Source organism: Podarcis gaigeae, assembly GCF_964106915.1.
Source record: "Podarcis gaigeae genome assembly, chromosome: 6".
In the NCBI taxonomy this organism is placed as follows: Eukaryota; Metazoa; Chordata; class Lepidosauria; order Squamata; family Lacertidae; genus Podarcis; species Podarcis gaigeae.
In genome coordinates this window covers 31,262,024-31,281,171 of record NC_139682.1, presented here as the reverse complement: position 1 = coordinate 31,281,171, position 19,148 = coordinate 31,262,024, and the positions used below count along the sequence as shown (strand labels likewise).

The 19,148-nt window shown below is 41.2% G+C and overlaps 2 protein-coding genes across 13 annotated transcripts in view; both read right to left on the bottom strand.

The window, feature by feature from the left end:
• Positions 1 to 8,085, bottom strand: part of LOC310848018 (fer-1-like protein 4) — a 55,935-nt gene extending 47,850 nt beyond the window's left edge. Inside the window, exons 1-3 of one of the 2 annotated variants that reach the window (XM_083746443.1) lie at positions 6,086 to 8,085; positions 972 to 1,027; positions 265 to 353 (exon numbers count right to left, since the gene is read on the bottom strand). In XM_083746443.1, the coding sequence (XP_083602569.1) occupies positions 265 to 320 (56 nt within the window). In that variant the 5' untranslated portion in view covers positions 321 to 353; positions 972 to 1,027; positions 6,086 to 8,085. Of the gene's footprint in view, positions 1 to 264; positions 354 to 971; positions 1,028 to 4,090; positions 4,387 to 6,085 lie in introns of those variants that run through there. The other variant, XM_083746442.1, reaches the window with a different exon arrangement.
• A 50-nt stretch (positions 8,086 to 8,135) lies between these two features.
• The window catches only part of CPNE1 (copine 1), a 53,987-nt gene continuing 42,974 nt past the window's right edge, over positions 8,136 to 19,148 (bottom strand). For 6 of the 11 annotated variants that reach the window (XM_083746566.1, XM_083746569.1, XM_083746568.1 and 3 more), the window contains 9 exons: positions 16,652 to 16,750; positions 16,018 to 16,104; positions 15,875 to 15,934; positions 15,350 to 15,483; positions 14,725 to 14,779; positions 14,594 to 14,645; positions 13,977 to 14,110; positions 12,217 to 12,453; positions 10,757 to 11,826 (listed from right to left, as the gene is read on the bottom strand). In XM_083746566.1, coding sequence (XP_083602692.1) covers positions 11,710 to 11,826; positions 12,217 to 12,453; positions 13,977 to 14,110; positions 14,594 to 14,645; positions 14,725 to 14,779; positions 15,350 to 15,483; positions 15,875 to 15,934; positions 16,018 to 16,104; positions 16,652 to 16,750 — 975 coding nt within the window. In that variant the 3' untranslated portion in view covers positions 10,757 to 11,709. Of the gene's footprint in view, positions 9,422 to 10,756; positions 11,827 to 12,216; positions 12,454 to 13,976; positions 14,111 to 14,593; positions 14,646 to 14,724; positions 14,780 to 15,349; positions 15,484 to 15,874; positions 15,935 to 16,017; positions 16,105 to 16,651; positions 16,751 to 16,817; positions 16,914 to 19,148 lie in introns of those variants that run through there. The other 5 variants (XR_014566139.1, XR_014566140.1, XM_083746565.1 and 2 more) reach the window with 3 other exon arrangements.

The following is a 19,148-nucleotide window of genomic DNA, read 5'->3' as shown; positions in this document are numbered from 1 at the left end:
TATTTAAGCCAAGGGCATATATTTTAACTCCACTTAACCCAGTTGTGCCATCCAGAGTCCACTGGAAGGTCATAAAGTCATAAAGAACACAATTTGCCTGAGGCAAAATACAGCAACAAGACCTTCCCAGTGGAGGCATGTGTTGATTTCTGTGAAATTTGTGAAATGGACACATACATTGGTGACATCAGCCAGGCTTGTTGCCCTAAGCCTAAATCTAGCTAGTGCCTCACAGTCACCCGCTTGAAATAAATATGAACTTACCTATTACTGAATACCTTACTGCAGTTGTAAACTTTAACAATCAGCATCTCTTCCATAATCAGCTTTCCATAGTGTGGCCAGCGAAAAAGCTAAAAAGAAAAGACGAGCAGCAGAATTCATGGTGGGCTCCTGGAGCTCCTGAAGAGCCCACTTCCCCAGTTCTTCATGGCATATATCAGCCTTCACCAACCTGGTGCCCTCCAGATATTTTGGACTATAACTCCCACCAGCCCCAGCCATGTTGTTGAGGCAAGTCATCCGAAACATCTGGAGGATGGTGAGGGCTGTCATATATAGTTAGATGGGTACCAAGGTATGGGGTATCTTAAAAGAACACATGAGAGTAAGGCAGTCATCACATCTTTTGAGTCACAGAACTTTACACATTAAACAATGGTGAGAGAAGGCTTGTCATCATTTTCTTTTATTGCTTAATAACCTAGCTTAATATACTGGGGAAATTATAACAATATATGATTTAATAAAAGTAGACTGTGGGGCAGAATGAGATTCTGTGGCTAAGAGCACAAGCATGCCTTCAGCCAGATCATGCTGCTTCACGCTATACAGCAGCCTGGGGACACTATTTTGCTGTGGTAGACATGTCAAGTGTGAAGACGCTTGTCCACAAACACTTTGGGAGCATATGCTAATGTGTCATAACTGAAAACTCAGTCCTCTTTGAGCACAATGTAATGCTTCCTTACCTCTCCAAAGACTACTTCCTGGCCACAGTGTATCTTCTTTGTCTTCTGAGTAAAACCTTAGAACAAAATGCAGAGTTTGTCATTCTAGAATAGTGGTGAACCCGTTCTCACAACAGCCAACCCAGATGCCTATGGCAGGGATGAGGAACCTCTGGCCCTCCAGATCTTGTTGGACTCCAGCTCCCATCAGCCCCAGGTAGTATGACTGACCAACAGTCAGGAACGATGAGTGTTGTACTTCAATGAATCTGATACTAACAGAAGCTTCTCTCTAGCCTTAGCATGCTGCTACTAGCATGTGTTTAGAAAACAGAGATCCAAATAATTTTGCCTAGAAAAGCACCACACCTCAGAAAACATTCCTGGTCACCCTTTGCCTTGCACTTGAGTTACCTGGTAAGGCCTCCCTGATAGGACTTCCCATGCTGCTGTGCAGGGAGAACTCAGAGCATTGACACCTTTGATAAAGCCACCTGTGTCTTTTTGAGGTATATACCAGACTTAATCACAATAGCACACCCAAAGCCAATTGCTATCTAAAGAGTGTTTTGGAAACCAGTTGTCTGAAGGGATATGCACAGGTGATGTCTCAGACTTCATCATCCCACTGTTGTTATTTAAAAGAAACAGAAATGTTATCCTTGCCATTGTGTATGCCCCCTTGCATTTTATCCACACAACAATGCTGTGATGGGTTCCGGGGCTGAGAGTATGTGTCTGGCCCAGTATCACCCATGAAGCTTTGTGGCTGAATGGGGATTTGAAGCTGCGTATTCCTGATCTAAGTCAAGCATTCTAATTACCAGTATGTTCTAAGTCCCCCCCCCCCCCTAGCCATGGTAGAATACATGCAAGGAGGAAGACTAAATAATGGTGACTTTAGAAGCTTTCCCCAGAACTGAAAGCAAAACTCTAGCTTGCATTTGGTGGTGTGAGCTTTTAATTTACTGTCATACTGGACTTTTGTACACTGTTATGTACTGAAGTTCTCACCCTGGGCCAGCAGGGGGATACCGTAGATAGTTATGCAAATGAAGGATCGAAAGTGACGTTCAGTGATTGGATAGTTTGTATGTAAATGAAGGATCGAAAGTGACGTTCAGTGATTGGATAGTTTTAGAAAATGGCAACAGTTACATTGTTCTGGAGCTCTATATAAGCAGGCTGACTGAGCTCCTCAGTTAGTTCTGTTCCAGCTTACAAATAAAGAGCTGCTTTGGAAGAATTGCTGTGTCGTCTGATATGTTCGCCCACAACTTAACATACACAAATAACTTTCTTTTAGCATAAGAGGAATTATCCTTGGATATGCGGAGAGGAAGCCTCTGCATAGTATTAGAAGTTGTTGTATGACATGAATGCTCTAAATAAGGGGGAACCAGGGCACAAGGATTTCTGGGATGATAGAGAGTGTGACAAAGGGGAGGGAGACAGGTTGCTAGATGAAATTATCATATTTTTTTGTTTTAATTTAAAGGAAAAAACTGTTCACCTATCTGGGGTTCTTGGTTGTTCAAAGGAAACAAGCTTAGCACATGGATTATCACCATAACTAAGACATGACCTGATAATTCACTGGCACTTTTTAACAAGCAGATGGGAACACCTCTTTCCTTTAGCAAATATTTCATTGCAGTGGAATGGAATGTACACAAAGGATACTAGGCTGTTATCAGCTACTGAGTCAACAACTACTGGTGAGTTGCTGGACTTAAATAGAGACCAAAGAGGAAATGACTGACTGACAAAAAAAGCTACAAGAGAAATAAATCCCTCCTTGGACAGAGAAGTGAAAATGTTTCTGAGGTGGGTAATTCAAATCACTGGAAGCATTGCCTAAAAGATCTAAAAGAACCCTTGTAGCCAGAGCATAGTTACTTGGAGATGAATGTTACTTCATACATTAGGTTTTTCCTGCACAAGAAGTAATATTCTAGGAAAAGTGGGATCTTTTGATAATTCCTATATCTTGCTGACCTCCATTAAATTAACCTCCAATTAAGATTAACACTGCAGAATGGGTTTCTATATATATATTTTTGCTGTCCTATCTCCAGTACAAAATATTGTCCATTTAGGTGATTGGACAATCTGAATTCTGCCTCCACATCTTGTTACTAGTAATGTGTACATAAATAAGGAACAGGCCTTTTTTTAAAGCTAATTTAGATTTTTAAAAAAACAACAACCGTATTTTTTGCTCTATAACACGCACCCAACCATAACACGCACGTAGTTTTTAGAGGAGGAAAATCCGTAGGCATGCCACCCGTAGGCATTCCCTCCATAACACGCACAGACATTTCCCCTTACTTTTTAGGAGGAAAAAAGTGAGTGTTATGGTGCAAAAAATACGGTAGCTGGAATTCACCAGAACTCAGTTCTGGCACCTCTCAGGTGGGCACCATTGTCATTATAAGAGAACAAGGGAGGTGTTCATGGTTAGTTCCGGCACCTCTTTTTCTAGAAAAATAGGACTGGGAATGAATATTTGCTCCTAAGTGGTTATAAGATTTAAGAGGTGTTTCTTTTGAGGGTGTGTGTGTGTGACTGAGGAGAAAGGTTTTCTTTTTCTCTTAAAGAGAGCTGCTTCCTACGACAAATTTTCTATACAGCTAAGTACATCCTTGTAAGAAATTAAATATGTGCATATACAGTCCTGTGTATTTTACATACACATGGCTATTTCACCACATATTACAGTTGTGGGAAGCCCTGAATGTGATGTTGTACACACAGAGGCAGGCACTTTCAAAAAAGAGAGTGCTATCTGTGTTGCTGTTTTTTAAAATGTATCATGTGTGAAGAGTTCCTCGGTTTCAGAACTTTCTTCAAGCTTATATGAGCAAGCAGATTCCATAACAGAACAAGCAGGACCACAGCTCACATAACAGACATGTTCATATAACTGAAAAGGAAAGGCAGTGGTACCTCTACACAATGCATAGAGTCCCACACACCTGCATCTTGTCCCCCTGATGCATTTTCATCACCTCAGGCTAAAGCAAACAGATTCCTGGGCTACCAGTTCCTTCCCCCCTTCCCCAAACCTTGGATACATTTCCTTTCCTTCCCACCTCACCCCGACTTCCTTCCCCGTGCCTCCCCATGCTCCGCACCTCGGAAATTCAGTTGCACCTGCCGCTCTCCTGTCCCTGGCAGGTGGGTGACCCTCTTGACGCTGACACTCAGGGCCATGGTGCTGCCAGGGCTTGGCTCTCTTCAGCACTGACCAGGCGTGAGGGCTGGCTGCTAAACAGTCCAGGGCTCCACCTGTCTCGTCACTCAGTGAGTCAGGCTTGGGGACTCACCAAGCAGGTTTGGCTGCCCAGACCCCACCTGCAAGTCACACATTATCCAATATTGGCAAGTACGTTCAAAGTGGGTAGGCACCAATCACTCCAGGCTGTATTCAGTACTACAGTGGTACCTCAGGTTACATACGCTTCAGGTTACAGACTCTGCTAACCCAGAAATAGTCCTTCAAGTTAAGAACTTTGCTTCAGGATGAGAACAGAAATCGGGCTCCGGCGGCGCGGCAGCAGCAGGAGGCCCCATTAGCTAAAGTGGTGCTTCAGGTTAAGAACTGTTTCAGGTTAAGTACGGACCTCCGGAACGAATTAAGTACTTAACCTGAGGTACCACTGTAGTGCTTCTCAGAGTAGGCCCATTGAAATTAATAAGACATGACGGAATTCCTAGCATTAGCTACAGCCCTCCATCCTGCTCACTTTGATTCTCCTTAATACAAGCCATGTGCCTAACGAGCATGAGCCACAGCCAGCTGAGGAACAGCAGCCATTTCCCCCTCAGCGGGTCAATGAGGTAATTTTAAATTCTGGACTTAAATGGACTGACTGAGGATGGGGGCTCTTCAGATATGTGTATTATTCACAGACTTTGGACCCTTTCATCCATACTTTTTATCACACATTCATGATTTGTGCTCCTCATGCTATCCAGGTGCTCATACATAATCTCATTTTCAATACTACTTATGCCTGCAAAAATGTTGGGGTGGTCACACTGCTTCATTTCCAGTCAGTGCATGTCCCATATCTTTCTGCTAAAACCTTGTGGCTTTTTATACCACAAATATTATGGTTTATTTTTGCCACGCTTTTCTTGCACGAAAGCTCATCTGGACAGTAATTATATGGTAGGACTGGGGAAGTGTTGCAGAACTAATAACACAGAATAAATTCACCACAGATCCATTACTATTGTGTCACCAACATGTAGCAGAATGCACCCACAATAAAGCAACAGTCTGGAAGGGCCTTTCATGATAAGTAGGCCCTGTTATGTTTGGGGGCCCTCATTCTGCTGTGGGGGTCTAGACTTCTCTCCCCCGCCCCCCTGCTACCTTTCTCTGACTCCACCAGTTCTTTGTTCAATATATCTGAGGCCCCATCTATCTCTCCACTTGACCTTCTATATAATGCTCCCTCCACACAACCAGTGTGAGGTAAAGAATCAGATCAGAAGCTGCAAATTTACTTCAAGTGATGTTTTCAAGTCTGGAGCAGTATGCAAGAGCCCTAATACAGTGGTACCTCAGGTTACAGACTCCGCTAACCCAGAAATAGTGCCTTGGGTTAAGAACTTTTCCTCAGGATGAGAACAGAAATCGCACGGTGGCGGCATTGCGGCAGCGGGAGGCCCCATTAGCTAAAGTGGTACCTCAGGTTAAGAACAGTTTCAGGTTAAGAATGGACCTCCGGAATGAATTAAGTTCTTAACCAGAGGTACCACTGTATTAAGTATCATTTCTTCATATATATTTAGAATATCTAGTGAATAACATAAATTCACCACCAATCCTAAATACATTTGGAGGTTCCATAATTTCTGCTTGAGTGCCATAAACAACGCTTCCCACAGTCCATATTGTGCTTCCCCTCTCTTTTCTAGTTGTTGACAGAATAGGTGGAGCACATGTGACTTGCCTCCTGCTTAGTTCCAAGATTCTGTTTGCTTCCTTTGCTGAGAAACTTGAAAATGAATTCCCTTGTCATGTACATGTTTACAGTATTATTCTGTCCTGTTTCTTTCTCAGACCATTTAATCTCTCTCAATATTTTAGTTAGTTCTAGCCACAAGGGCTGGCCCACCTGTGAGGGAAGGTGAGGTAACCTCCTCAGGTAGCAGATTCCGTTGTAGAACTTCATTCACCCTTTATTCCCTGGCAGGGAAGGGGGCGCCATTTTGTGGTTCATCTCAGGTGCCCAAATGTCTTGGGCTGGCCCTGCTGTTTGTTCTGAGGAACGAACTGAAGAATTATCAGATCAGGAGCTGCAAATTTGCAGACACATTTTCCTATATTGAACCTGCTTTGTGGTTGTACCTCAGTGTAGTTGGGACAATGTGCTGGGAATCTGTATGTGAATGGTCCTGCTTTGCAGCAGGGGCTTGGTCTTTCTGACCTCTTGGTCTCTTTTACACCGAACACATAACCAGGGGTGTAGCATGTGGGGGCGCTTCTGGAGCGATTGCCCTGGGTGCATTTTTTTTTTTGGGGGGGGGAGGAAGCATGCTGTCTGAGGAACTGGGATTGATGCATGGCTGTTGCATCCTCACGCCACTTACCCTAGATTCCAGTCTTGCAAAGTGAGTTCACAGTCAGAAATGTATCTGGCTAGTACTCAGCAGTTATCTCTCATCAGTCTACCGCTGATGAGAGAAAATCAATCTGCCATGAAGCTCCCTCTCCCAGAAGTTTAATTTAATTGGTTTTCTCCCCCCTCCCCCCTCCCAAACATAGCTGTGCCACACTGGGATTTATCTAGGCAAAGGGTGCTTTCATATTGCACATGAACCCTCGGTCCACCCTTTCTCTGTTGGCGCCAAGCAGTGATGATTTATATATGGCATGGAATGAATACCTAAGGCAATTTTCTCTTTTTCTTGTGTTTACACCTTCTGGAAACAAAGCTCATGGGTGTGTGGAGTGTGATTTATGATCGAGAGAAAAAGGGCGATGTCACGAGTTGCCACTTCTGTGTATGCCAAACAGCTGCCTACTAGGAAGCAGGGTAGCACAGAGGACTTGCTTACATCTGGGTTCTCAACAAAAAACATCAGTTTTAGGACTGATTTCGTGAGCTGCTTTTTTCCATATAATTTGGTGATGTTTGAAATCACAACTTGGTGAGCTCAAGTCCAAAACTGAATAATAGATCTCTCCTCCATGAATTTATCTAATCCCATATTAAAGCCATCTAAGCTAATGATCAACACATCTTGCCGCCTTTGCAGACTACCTCAGTGTAACAGGTTTACATTGGCTCTGCATTGTTATTTTTACTGATTTTTATTTTAGTACTCTTGCTTGCTGAATACTGACAAGGAATATTTTTTTTTTTAAGAATGGTAACGAATGCTACCTTGCAGAAATAGGAGCTCGTGCAACTTGAATCAACCTGATTGACGCAAGGATTGTGATTCAGTACTTCTCCAGTGCTGTGCCAAATAGGAACTACGTGGTTGACTTGAATGACATTAAGTTTATAAGGACTTCTACACATACTGGAGGTAAGACTATTAAAAGGGGAAACTGAAGTGCCTGTAGGCTACAAATATGCTGTGTAACTGCATTCCAACCACTCCCCGTTAGGCTAGAGGTATAAGCCAAGTAGGAAGGCAGCTGCATGCGTCACAAGTGCACAGCACCAGAGGAACATGGATCCTGTGTTACAGGCTTTGCCACCATTGAGAATAGCTCTAAGTCAAATCACATTCTGGGGAACTTTTAAGCTTAGCAATTTAGCACCACTAGTGGGCAGATAACTGCATACACTCAGCTCAGATGTGCTTCTTACTGTGCCCCTTTTAGTTTGCAGCATACCTAAATGCAAGGAAGTCACACCTCTCTCTTCTGCTCACCTTGTGTATGACTTAATTAACACATGAGCACACATAGCCCAACATAAAAGACATTACCCCCATTTGGGCATTCTTGCTCCTGTGTTTGTCAATATGAGAGTGATGTGCTGAGGAGCTATGCACTCCTCCCTCCAATAACCTTTGCAATAAGAACCTAACAGTTTGTAATGACAGAGTCTTTGCACATAGTAATGGGGGTTTCAAGTAACAAAGAAGCCTTAACATCAATTTCTATCTATACCTGTGAAATTTTATTAAAATTAAGAGACTGAAGACACCTTGAGTTTGATAAAGAAATTTAATGGAGTTTGTGGTACACAAGATGATAATTCTTACATGAAGAACTGAATCTTTTCGGCATTAATCAACCAAACCAAGCAGTGCAATAGAATATCAATGTAATAGTTTCCAAAAAAGCAAAGCTTACTTTGGTAAAATACTCCAATTTTCTACCAAAGAACCAGGCTGTCATTCCAAGTTGGCCAATAATATTTCCAGTGAAACAGTATGTGTGTAGCATTTCTCCCATGAGAAGGCCCTGCCAGTTATGCCAGCTGAATTCTGCCAGACCAGCAAGAACTGATAAAGAGACCCCCAGACTGCTACAGCCATGATGTACAAAAGTCATAACTTATTCTGGCTGCAATCAAGACTATCTTAAAAGGGACTATAGTTTAGTAGCAGTGCATCTGCTTTGCATGCAGAAGGTTCCAGGTTCAATCACCAAAATTTCTAGTTAAAGGATCAGATGAGAAAGACCTCTGCCTGAGACCTTAAAGAGATGTTGCAAGTCAGAGTCAACAATACTGGGGTAGATCCATAAACAGCATTATCTGGAGAGCTAGTCATACATATATTCTGGCGTATAGTATTGGAGATTACCAAACTATGTGCCAATAGGGCACACTAGTATACTGCAAAATAACCCACACTATAGCTACCCACAAAGCATCACAATTGCTCAAAAGGCACTTGGCTAAAAGGAGAGCAAGATGCTAAGATGCATTATTAACTCAATTTGCAAGAGGTATACCTCCCAATTTTCCACAGAACTGATTAAGAATATTTATGTTTCTGAATGTTAAATGGTGTGTGCTTCTCCTGTTACTCCAGGAGAAAAACCAATGTTGTGCCCTAGGCACCAAAAGTATTGACTACATTGACATCTGCAGAAAATCAGGACCGCTATAAAAGAATGGCAGCTTTCATAAGGAAAGGCACAAGCATTTCAGACTTCAACATACTCCAGTACAGACCAGCGTTTGAGTTCAAAAAGTACCTGTTCAGCCAGTAAATTACTGTTTAGCTTTGGAAAAGTAACTATCTGCAAAATGGAAATGTGAATGACAGAAATAAGTGGTAAAGCAATGTAAGCATTGTATCGCAGTGGTTTATACAAATCAAGAAGAAGAAAAAGAAGCAAGCAGCTTTCATCATAATGCATTATCACTTTTATTGTACTGAAGAAAATAATAACATTAGAGTTTAATTCGTCTGCACATAGCATCTTTCTTAAGGTTCAGAAATGGATAACTTTCAATTGTAACAGATTCAGCTTCCTCAACCTTGGCCCTCCAGATGTTTTGAGACTACAATTCCCAACATCCCTGACCACTGGTCCTGCTAGCTAGGGATCATGGGAGTTGTAGGCCAAAAACATCGGGAGGGCCGAGGTTGAGGAAGCCTGGTGTAGCATATACCTGCAACAGAACAGCATTCTGAGGTGGCAACAGGAATTATACTATTTCAGAATGCTTGGTGGAGGTGTTATTTTTAAATGTTACCCCAGATAATTTTTTAAAGGAAATCTCTGCTAAGTTTTCTACCTGCGGGAATAAGTTTGTTAGTTTTTGTTTTTAAATGCAAGGAAGCATTAAAAACACTGAATGCTACTTACTGTGCATGCAGTCTGGTGATACGGTCCATTCTCCCACTTTAGAAATCTACAACCTCATTCTTAGAAACTGCTTGAACACATGTAACCCACCAGAAGTAACAGCAAAGGAAGGTCCTAGGCTTGTAGTATTCACTGTATATTTTGTTCCTGGAGAACTAAGTGTACATTTCACATAGCTGTTGAAATGATAAATATTGCAGTTCTAATTGAAACATCTATAATTTGTATATCTAATTTATACAGGATCAAATTTATGCATGGATCAAATTGCAGTTTCAAAAGAAGAGGCTATTTAGGTATTGTGCAGGGATTTTACTCTAACGTAATTTTCTTATATTTTGGAACAGTAATTAGTAATAGTTGGTAGTATTAAATATTAAAGATCTCCATATACTGTTTTCCTTAAATCCAATAAAGATTTTATATGATGTTTTAAAGTGCTTAAATCCAAAAGCTGTAGGAAGCATGTAATACATTTTATAAACAATACAGCTAAAATAATGTTGCCTAAAGCAAGCTTCCAAGCTTTTGCTACAAATAAAACTACAGGATTGTAAATATTGCAATAAACCTGGGACAGATAGTGCAGCAGTTGCTTAACAGTACATCCACACACATCCCTTTTCCTAAGTGATAATTCAGAGACAGAAACACAAATTACAGTGGTGCCCCGCAAGACGAATGCCTCGCAAGACGAAAAACTCGCTAGACGAAAGAGTTTTCCGTTTTTTGAGTCATTCCGCAAGACGAATTTCCCTATGGGCTTGCTTCGCAAGAGGAAACGTCTTGCGAGTTCTTGCGAGTTTGTTTCCTTTTTCTTAAAGCTGCTAAGCCGCTAATAGCCGCTAAGCCGCTAATAGCCGTGCTTGGCAAGATGAAAAAACCGCAAGACGAAGAGACTCGCGGAACGGATTAATTTCGTCTTGCGAGGCACCACTGTATCTCACTTGCTCTCCCCTGCATATCAGTACATAGCCCAGTTTGAAACACACTGACCAAAATGCCCTTGAGAAAGAATTTTTATATGTAAACAGCACCTTTGAAGCAAGATTCTCTTGATTTGCAATTGATTTTGGGACCTGAAGCTTAAGGTTTCATTGTAAATAAAGTACTAAAAAATTCATTGGCATTCCATAAAGGCATAGTAGAAATTAAGGCAATCAGTGATTTTGGTATATATCAATGCAAAATGATTTCTCTTTCTAGACACAGAAGAGACCATCCAGCAATACATGGTAAGTAATATATAACTATATATGTAAACTTTATAGCAGCTAGATTTCAAATACATTCTAAACTGAGAGAAGCAACCACTCACAAGACAATTCTTTTTAGTGAGCTGCGTGAATACCTGGCCATTTTTCCCCTTTAAGTTTTTTTTTTGTAATTTTAGTACAATTATTTGGTGTTTTCATAATTTGTTATGAATGAACCTTCACAACTGACTCAAAAATGCAGTGAAGGGTTGAGCAGATTAAATAATATGGGAATGGGATATAAATCAGCAAAGGACAGAAGCAAGCATTAGCAGCCATTTTGTGATATAAGAAGTTTCACCACCTTCTGAAAGCCACGTCCCAGGCTCCATTCAGGTTCTGCGACTTCAGCAGAAAAATTAAAATTAAAAAAACTTTCTTTTAAATCAAGGGCTAGGATCTTGACTTTTAAAAAACAAACAAACCCAAGATTCTTCACTAGGATTGTGTGCTGCACAGCATGGGCAGGTAGACAGAATGCAAATGGATTTGGCCATAAGGTATTCGTCAGTTTTCTAATAAGAACTGCCAAGAGCACTAGTATTCCTATATATTGTCTGCAAGTATATCATATTCCCTGTATATGTTGGAAGTACAGAAATATTGTTTTGAATGCAGAGTAATACATAGGGGACAGGACTATTCACTGGAAAGCTCTTTATGCAGTATTCTTTTCCTTGTAAATGAAAGGTATTGTGCTTTATGGCTGTTTTTCTGAAGGCAACTTCATGGGATTCAAGCCAAGCATCTTGAAGTAGGATACCAGTTGCTTAGGAACTTCAGCTAACACTGACTGGTTAAGTGCCTCACGAGGAGCCTGTAACGAAGAAAGAGCAAGACAACATCAGTGACGACAAGAGCAAGAAAAGGAATGGTTTTCATAGTTGGCTTTGGACATTGTTATTATTAATTTTTTAAAAAATTGTACAAACAATGCTATGAGAAATTCTGGGTCAAACAACGGATTATGGTTTACTAAACCATGGTTTAGCATTAAATGTGAACTGTGTCCAGCATCCTCACTATGATTTGCTTACTGCCAACAAACCACAATCTGAAGTTAAAGTTTGTGGTTGGATTATGAAACTTGGCTTGTTTTGCCTACATTGTAGCATTATGTGTGAACCAAAGAGTTTTCAAGAAGTAAATAATATTGCCTGCTGACAAAGTATAACTCTCTGGAAGAGTTAGGTATTCTTCAACTTACATTCTGGAACCTCCTGAAGGGCACAAACTGGACAATATCTCGTGCAGCTGGTTCCCCTGACAAGGACTTTAGAACACCATCGTCTCCATCAAGGAATTCCATGGCTTTGAACTCAGCGCTCCCAACTCCAATGATAATGATAGACATGGGCAGCTTGGAGGCATTGACAATGGCTTGCCTGGTTTGGTCCAGATCAGTGATCTCCCCATCTGTGATTATCAGCAAGACAAAGTATTGCTGCAAGAAAATTAGATTAGTCAATAGAGGTTGACTTCAAATCTTAGGCAAGAGTTAAGGAAGGGACTGAAAGGCTGATGTTTTTATACTTCTGTGTTTGCTCAATTATAAAGAACGATCTGCACACTGTGTCTCACAACTTCGTAAAGCATGAAAGAGTAAAAAAAAACTGGATTGAAAACAATAAAATACAGTAAAGTAACTTTAAAAACCCAGTTCAATTCTCAAACTAGCTATTTCACGTTAGCTTTATTTGAAATTATTTTGGATAGAATTAATAACCTAGGCTTTAGTACTTCAAGGGTTCACGCACACTTCCATTTGTCCCGTGATTTCAAGTTGTGGGTCCAATATGTTTTAGGTTTGTCCCACTGCTTTCTCATGGAAAACCCGTTGTTTATTGCTGAATCAGAACAAACATCAATCACTTGGGCAAAAAAAATGAGAGGCACAAATACAAGATGGGTGACACCTGGCTTGAGAGCAGTACATGTGAAAAGGATCTAGGAGTCTTGGTTGACCACAAGCTTGACATGAGCCAACAGTGTGATGCGGCAGCTAAAAAAGCCAATGCAATTCTGGGCTGCATCAATAGGAGTATAGCATCTAGATCAAGGGAAGTAATAGTGCCACTATATTCTGCTCTGGTCAGACCTCAGTTCTGGGCACCACAGTTCAAGAAGGACACTGACAAACTGGAACGTGTCCAGAGGAGGGCAACCAAAATGGTCAAAGGCCTGGAAACGATGCCTTATGAGGAACGGCTAAGGGAGCTGGGCATGTTTAGCCTGAAGAAGAGGAGGTTAAGGGGTGATATGATAGCCATGTTCAAATATATAAAAGGAAGTCACATAGAGGAGGGATAAAGGTTGTTTTCTGCTGCTCCAGAGAAGCGGACACGGAGCAATGGATCCAAACTACAAGAAAGAAGATTCCACCTAAACATTAGGAAGAACTTCCTGACAGTAAGAGCTGTTCAACAGTGGAATTTGCTGTCAAGGAGTGTGGTGGAGTCTCCTTCATTGGAGGTCTTTAAAGCAGAGGCTTGACAACCATATGTCAGGAGTGCTCTGATGGTGTTTCCTGCTTGGCAGGGGGTTGGACTCGATGACCCTTGTGGTCTCTTCCAACTCTATGATTCTATGATTCTATAATCAGGTTTTCTGTGGATTGACTTTGTTCTGATTCAGCAGTAAACAGGTTTTCCCGGGGAAAGCAGTGGGAGAAATGTAAAGCGTCTTGAACCCATGACTTGAAAGTACCAGACAAACAGAAGTACAGTATGTCCTAACTCTACCACATGGGAATGAATTGCAGAGAAAACACAGAATTCAGAGGGTAGAGCCTGACTACAAATCCATTCAGTATGTGAAGTTTCATGGTAGACTATGGCTTCACAACAGTGAAGTAATGAAAGAATACTTTCATAAAGAATACTTTAAATAAATGCCTCTTGTGACTTACACCCCCAATCCATCACTTAAAAACAAATACATCCAAAATATTAAATCAAACAGACTCACAGAAGCAGTATTTTGCTGTGCTGCCTGAGCAGCAAACCTGGCAACATGATTTATAATTGGGGAGAAATTTGTTGGACCATAGAGACGAATCTGAGGCAGTGCCTGGCGATATGCATCCACAATTCCCTGGATTCCTGAAAAATGGAAACACCAATTGTTATTGCAATAGTTCGTGTGTATGTACGCTGCTTATTTCCCAGTGTTCTCCATAAATCCTCCCACAGTTATTCAACTTTTATCCTTTCTGTCACAAAATGGAAATGGCAATCTAATGTGTGCACAATAACTGAAGTTGAGCAGACACGCCTTCCCCCCATTTCACCACATTTGTAGGGTGTGTGAATCAGTTATTTTCAGAGGATGGCAAAACATGTACTGCCTGCAGCACACAGCATAATTCTTGGAGCCTTGCAGAGGTGGTCACTGGCTGCCAAGAGGACTGTGGCTACAGAACAGGTGGAGTGGCAAAGAAAATATACCAAAAGTCATGCACAAAAGTCCTGACAAAAACTCTAGAAGCTCTGCTGGTCCTGTTCTTTATTTTTAATGGAACATACGCTCTGATGCACACTTTGTCAAATTCGATTACTGGGTCATGAAGATTACTAAATGCTTACCTTGGCAATAGGGATTTGTAGGGTTAAAGTTCAATGCAAATTCATGGGATACCTGGGAAAGAGACACACTTAGTCATGTAGCCAAATACCAAGGCATTTGAATTAAGAAACACTTGAGCTAAGAAACTCACCTTCCAGTCTGGAGGAACTTGAGCTCCAAACCCAAAGGCAGGGAACAGTTTGTCACTGAAAGATGTAGGGGGTAGAGGAGGAGGAAAGATAGACATGTTACCTTCAACTGAACAAAAACAATTCATAGTTACCACTGCTACAAGCTGGCAGAAACTGCATGCTACCTCAGAAACCAAAACTGCTAAAAGCGAAGCAAGCAGTAAGAGTGCAGGGGAAACGAGGCTTCCAGGAGCCAATGTTGTAATCGAGTTGACTCCTCCTTCAGTTTAAAATGTCAGGGGAAAATGCACACTCATCCCATGAGCAGTGATCATTTTCATTTATACATGACTGTCTACAGCTCTTGCTCTCAAGTACCGAGACTCAGCAGTGTCATTTTATGAGCAAGCAGAAAAGCAAAACAATCACTTACTCTCATGAAGGAACCAACAAAACAAAGGACAATCTACTGCAACTCTCACTGAATTACCATTCTCAGCAATAACCCGAGATGCAGGAGATGCATAATACATAAAGGTTGAAGGGACTGAAGTTACTCAGTCAAATACATCACTTTTAACTCTATTAAATTTCACTTATTACTAACGCTCGCAGCTAGAGCAGCTAAAAATAGTTTTAACATACGTGTCATAATCCTGTACCACGTTCCCCACACACCAGATGGCGGTCAGGTATTCATTTATCCCATTTGGACTGATATAGTGAAGAGAATCTGGTGACTTTGGATCTCCATTGGAGCCGGTGAAATCTACACCCACCTGACACAATAACAAAGAACACAAAGATAAGATTTCTTTCTAGAAACAGGCAACCAAAGAAAGCCCAACATTCATGGAAGTTGACTTCAAGCATACCTAACACCAGTGAAGAATGCTGCTGAAATAATCACTAAAACACTCAAGGCAGCTGAAGAAAGGTCAAACATTAGGTTCCCCCAAAATGCAACCAGGGAGACTATGTATTAGAAAGATCAGTGAATTCATTTTGTTTAGTCTGGCAGATATACAAGCAGCAGACTTATTCACTGACAGATCTAGTAAACTGGTTTTTGTGCAGTTTAAGTGCAATGGCTTTTTCACAGGAATATATAAATGCTTGAGTTGTTTTAACTTAGGTGGAAAAGGCATGTAAACAGGTGACCCAACTCACAGTGAAATTAATTTGGCAGCCTCCCATGATGTAATCCAGGAAAGAATATTCCATTTCAATCTGAAAAAAACAGCACACAACTGTTACAACTTCTACCCTACAATCACAGAATAGAAAACTCTTCTGTATGAAATGCTCCTTACTTTGCAAGACTTGACTCGAACAATGCCAGAGTTTTTATAGCTCTTCTTCTTTCTCTTCTTCTCAGGGTGAATACACTCAAATTCCACCTACAAAGAACGCAACACACATCAAAGAAACTTGTTCTAGTTAATGAAATGAAACCACATAGTTCACATTTTAAGATACATAGGACAAGACCCAAGCTAGAAAAAATAATGGTCGCCATGCATACTGGCAAGTGATCACAGCTTGACCGCCGGGTCAGCCCGACACCAAATGAAACCATGCAGACCCGTTGGGAGCTCGCTTTTGACCTCTGCGGGAACCCTCAATGTCCTGGTCGTCCCCAGGACCTTCTCTGGGGCACTCGTTGCCTGCGAGCTGCCTAAAAACTCCAAAAAGCAGCAACCAGTTCGCTGCGATAGCAAACATGGCTTCCTTTCCCCCTCGTAGTAAACCAGGAAGCAGAAATTAGATATCTTGCGTTGCTGAACACAGATGACTTAAAATACAACATCTATTGCTTCCTAGGAACTGTAAAGGGTGCTGGGAATTGTAGCTCTGTGAGAATCAATTTATTGTTTCTATGACTCTTCTTTGCAACGAGAAATAGGTTCAATTAGTTAATAAAAGAAGGTAAAAGTAAAAGCTCACCGGAGAGCTGCCACCTGCCTTCTGTAGCTGGGAGAGGTTAGTTTCAAAAATGCCTATCAAGTCATGTGACCCATCACTATCATAATCTGAACAGTGCACCTGAAAGGAAAGAAACAGCAGGCAATGGACAAGCAGAACTTTATAAGAGAGAATGACTGCTGCTCACCGCTTGGTCTCTCGTTTCCAACAGCTTTGCAGTGATGCATGTGAACTCCCCTATCAAATCTGAACTGGTGCTGTCATCCATATCACTAACTGAAACCTAATAGTAAGAGAGAGACCCAAAAATGAGTCCTTGAGGAGAGCCATGGGTACGAACCTGTTTAGTAGGCAATGGAAATGCAACTAAAATGCTGAGCAGATAAAAAAAAGAAGAAAATGACTGTTCCAAGGCTAAATTAAGTAAAAATCCAGTTAGAGAAGCCAAGCAATCAACTGAAATTAAGTCTTATATAAGCCTTATAAAAGAAACAATGGGAACAAAACAAAAACAGCACAAAAACCCAAGACATTCAACAGCAAAGAAGAGCCTTAACACAAACCGTATAATCCAAAGTTCCCTCTTATTTTAAGAACTTTGCATGAATACTCTTCCCTGGTGATATCTAGTCATGCAAAAACCTGCAAGCCTCATTCTCAAAAGTCAAATGAAATATGACCTGAATGTCCATGCTAAGCCATTTAGTCTCCAATGGAAGGAACACAGGACTCAATTGAGAACTGCTATGTGTTTGGGGCTTAAAATAACTTTGGGTAATGCTATAGTTTAAACAAGAGGTAGCTTTCAACACTGCCCTTGTTTACCAGCAGATTTAAAAGATAGGAATTACGTCTAGATACAATATACGGCTTACATATAAATGGCTTGATGGTAAATATATTATCTTGAATGCACATCCCTCTAATTTGTTTGTGACCAACATTCAGTGATGTGTTTTTAGGAGTAAAGTAAGATTTAAAACAGCATAAGCCAACAGTGTGCATTCTAGAACACCATCAATTGAAAAGCAGTACCTTTCAGTAATGGCATAGATAGTGGGGGAAATCCAACCTTCTCACCAGATTAGGAGGTGACAAGTGCTCCTGGTTTACACTTGAAAATCAAATTGCAAACCTGACTGAACCAAGGAGGCGATGCTCTTTTCATCTTTTATCCCCTGGTCTATCTACACACCAACCATTATCACTCTTGTCTTGGATTTAGTTTCAATTGGCTCTGCTTAGTTTCAATCTCCCTCTGCTCAGGCAGGGAAAGCTTTTGCAAATGCAGATCCAGAAAGATACATGAATGTAAAATGCTCTTCTCTCCCTGCTTGGGTGGGAAGGACATGCCCTTTATAGGTGCAAATTTGGTGCTGTCATCCAGCATGCTCATGCATATTCTGAATAAACAAAGAAGAATGAGAGCACTCCAGCCCAACCCCAAGGACAGTTACTAGAAGGTTATTAGAATGAATGTTCACCTGATTCCCCTGGGGAATACCGCAGGCCTATTTACACATGCCGGGTCCCATAGTTGTACTATCAACTGTTCTTGCTGTAAGTTCTTACAAGCCCCCTAAAGTCATAATTTCCTTCATTAATCTCCAAGTAGAGATAATCTACTGACACTGCTAACACACCTTCAGTTACATAACCAGGACATGACTCTGGTTAGAAATACCCAATCTAGTTGTGATCGGCAAAAATGGAAGGTTTGACAATGAGCAACAGCTGAGGGGATCCTCAACATTTATGTTTTATTCCTCCAATTATGACTATCTCACTAAAGGTATCTAGCATCTTCCATTCCTTTACGTGAGTATAATACTCCCTCTTCCACATATACAGCTCAGCTTCTCCCAAGCAGCCTTAATTTACCAAGACAGCCAGCACAAAACATAAGAGCTGCCCATCTGGATTGGATCAAAGGACCATCTAAGTCCAGCATTCTGTTGTGACAGTAGCCAACGCCAGGGGTGGAGACCTGTGGCACCTAGATGTTGTTGGACACCAATTACCGTAAGTCCCAGATAGTATGGCTAACAAGCAGGGGTGATGGGAGTTGCAGCCCAGCAACATCTGTAGGGCCAAATGTTGCCCACCCAAGGGCTGTGGGAACCCTGCAAGCAGACTAGAAAGTCCAGGTTGTGAAATTTGGTTGGCCGATATATTAAAAATCCTATCTTAAATGGCAATTTTACCGGGCAGTGGATATGACTTCACTTCTGAACATCAGCAAATTAAGCAAATTAAACAACTGCATTAGATACTTGGAAGTGCATTTTTTTAAAAAGCAATGGACTCGTGGAGGCTTTGTGGTCACTATATAGTTTAGAATGTTTGGATATGAAGATAATAATTTCATTAATTAAGCCACAAAAACCATAGCTTAAAAACAGAGCCAAGCATCCTCCAAAGGGCATTTGGGTACACTCAGGTCATATTTTCAAGCTTTCCCACAGAACCAGCAATACTACAGACTTACTTTTGAAAATTCAAGCCGCTATTTAGGTCT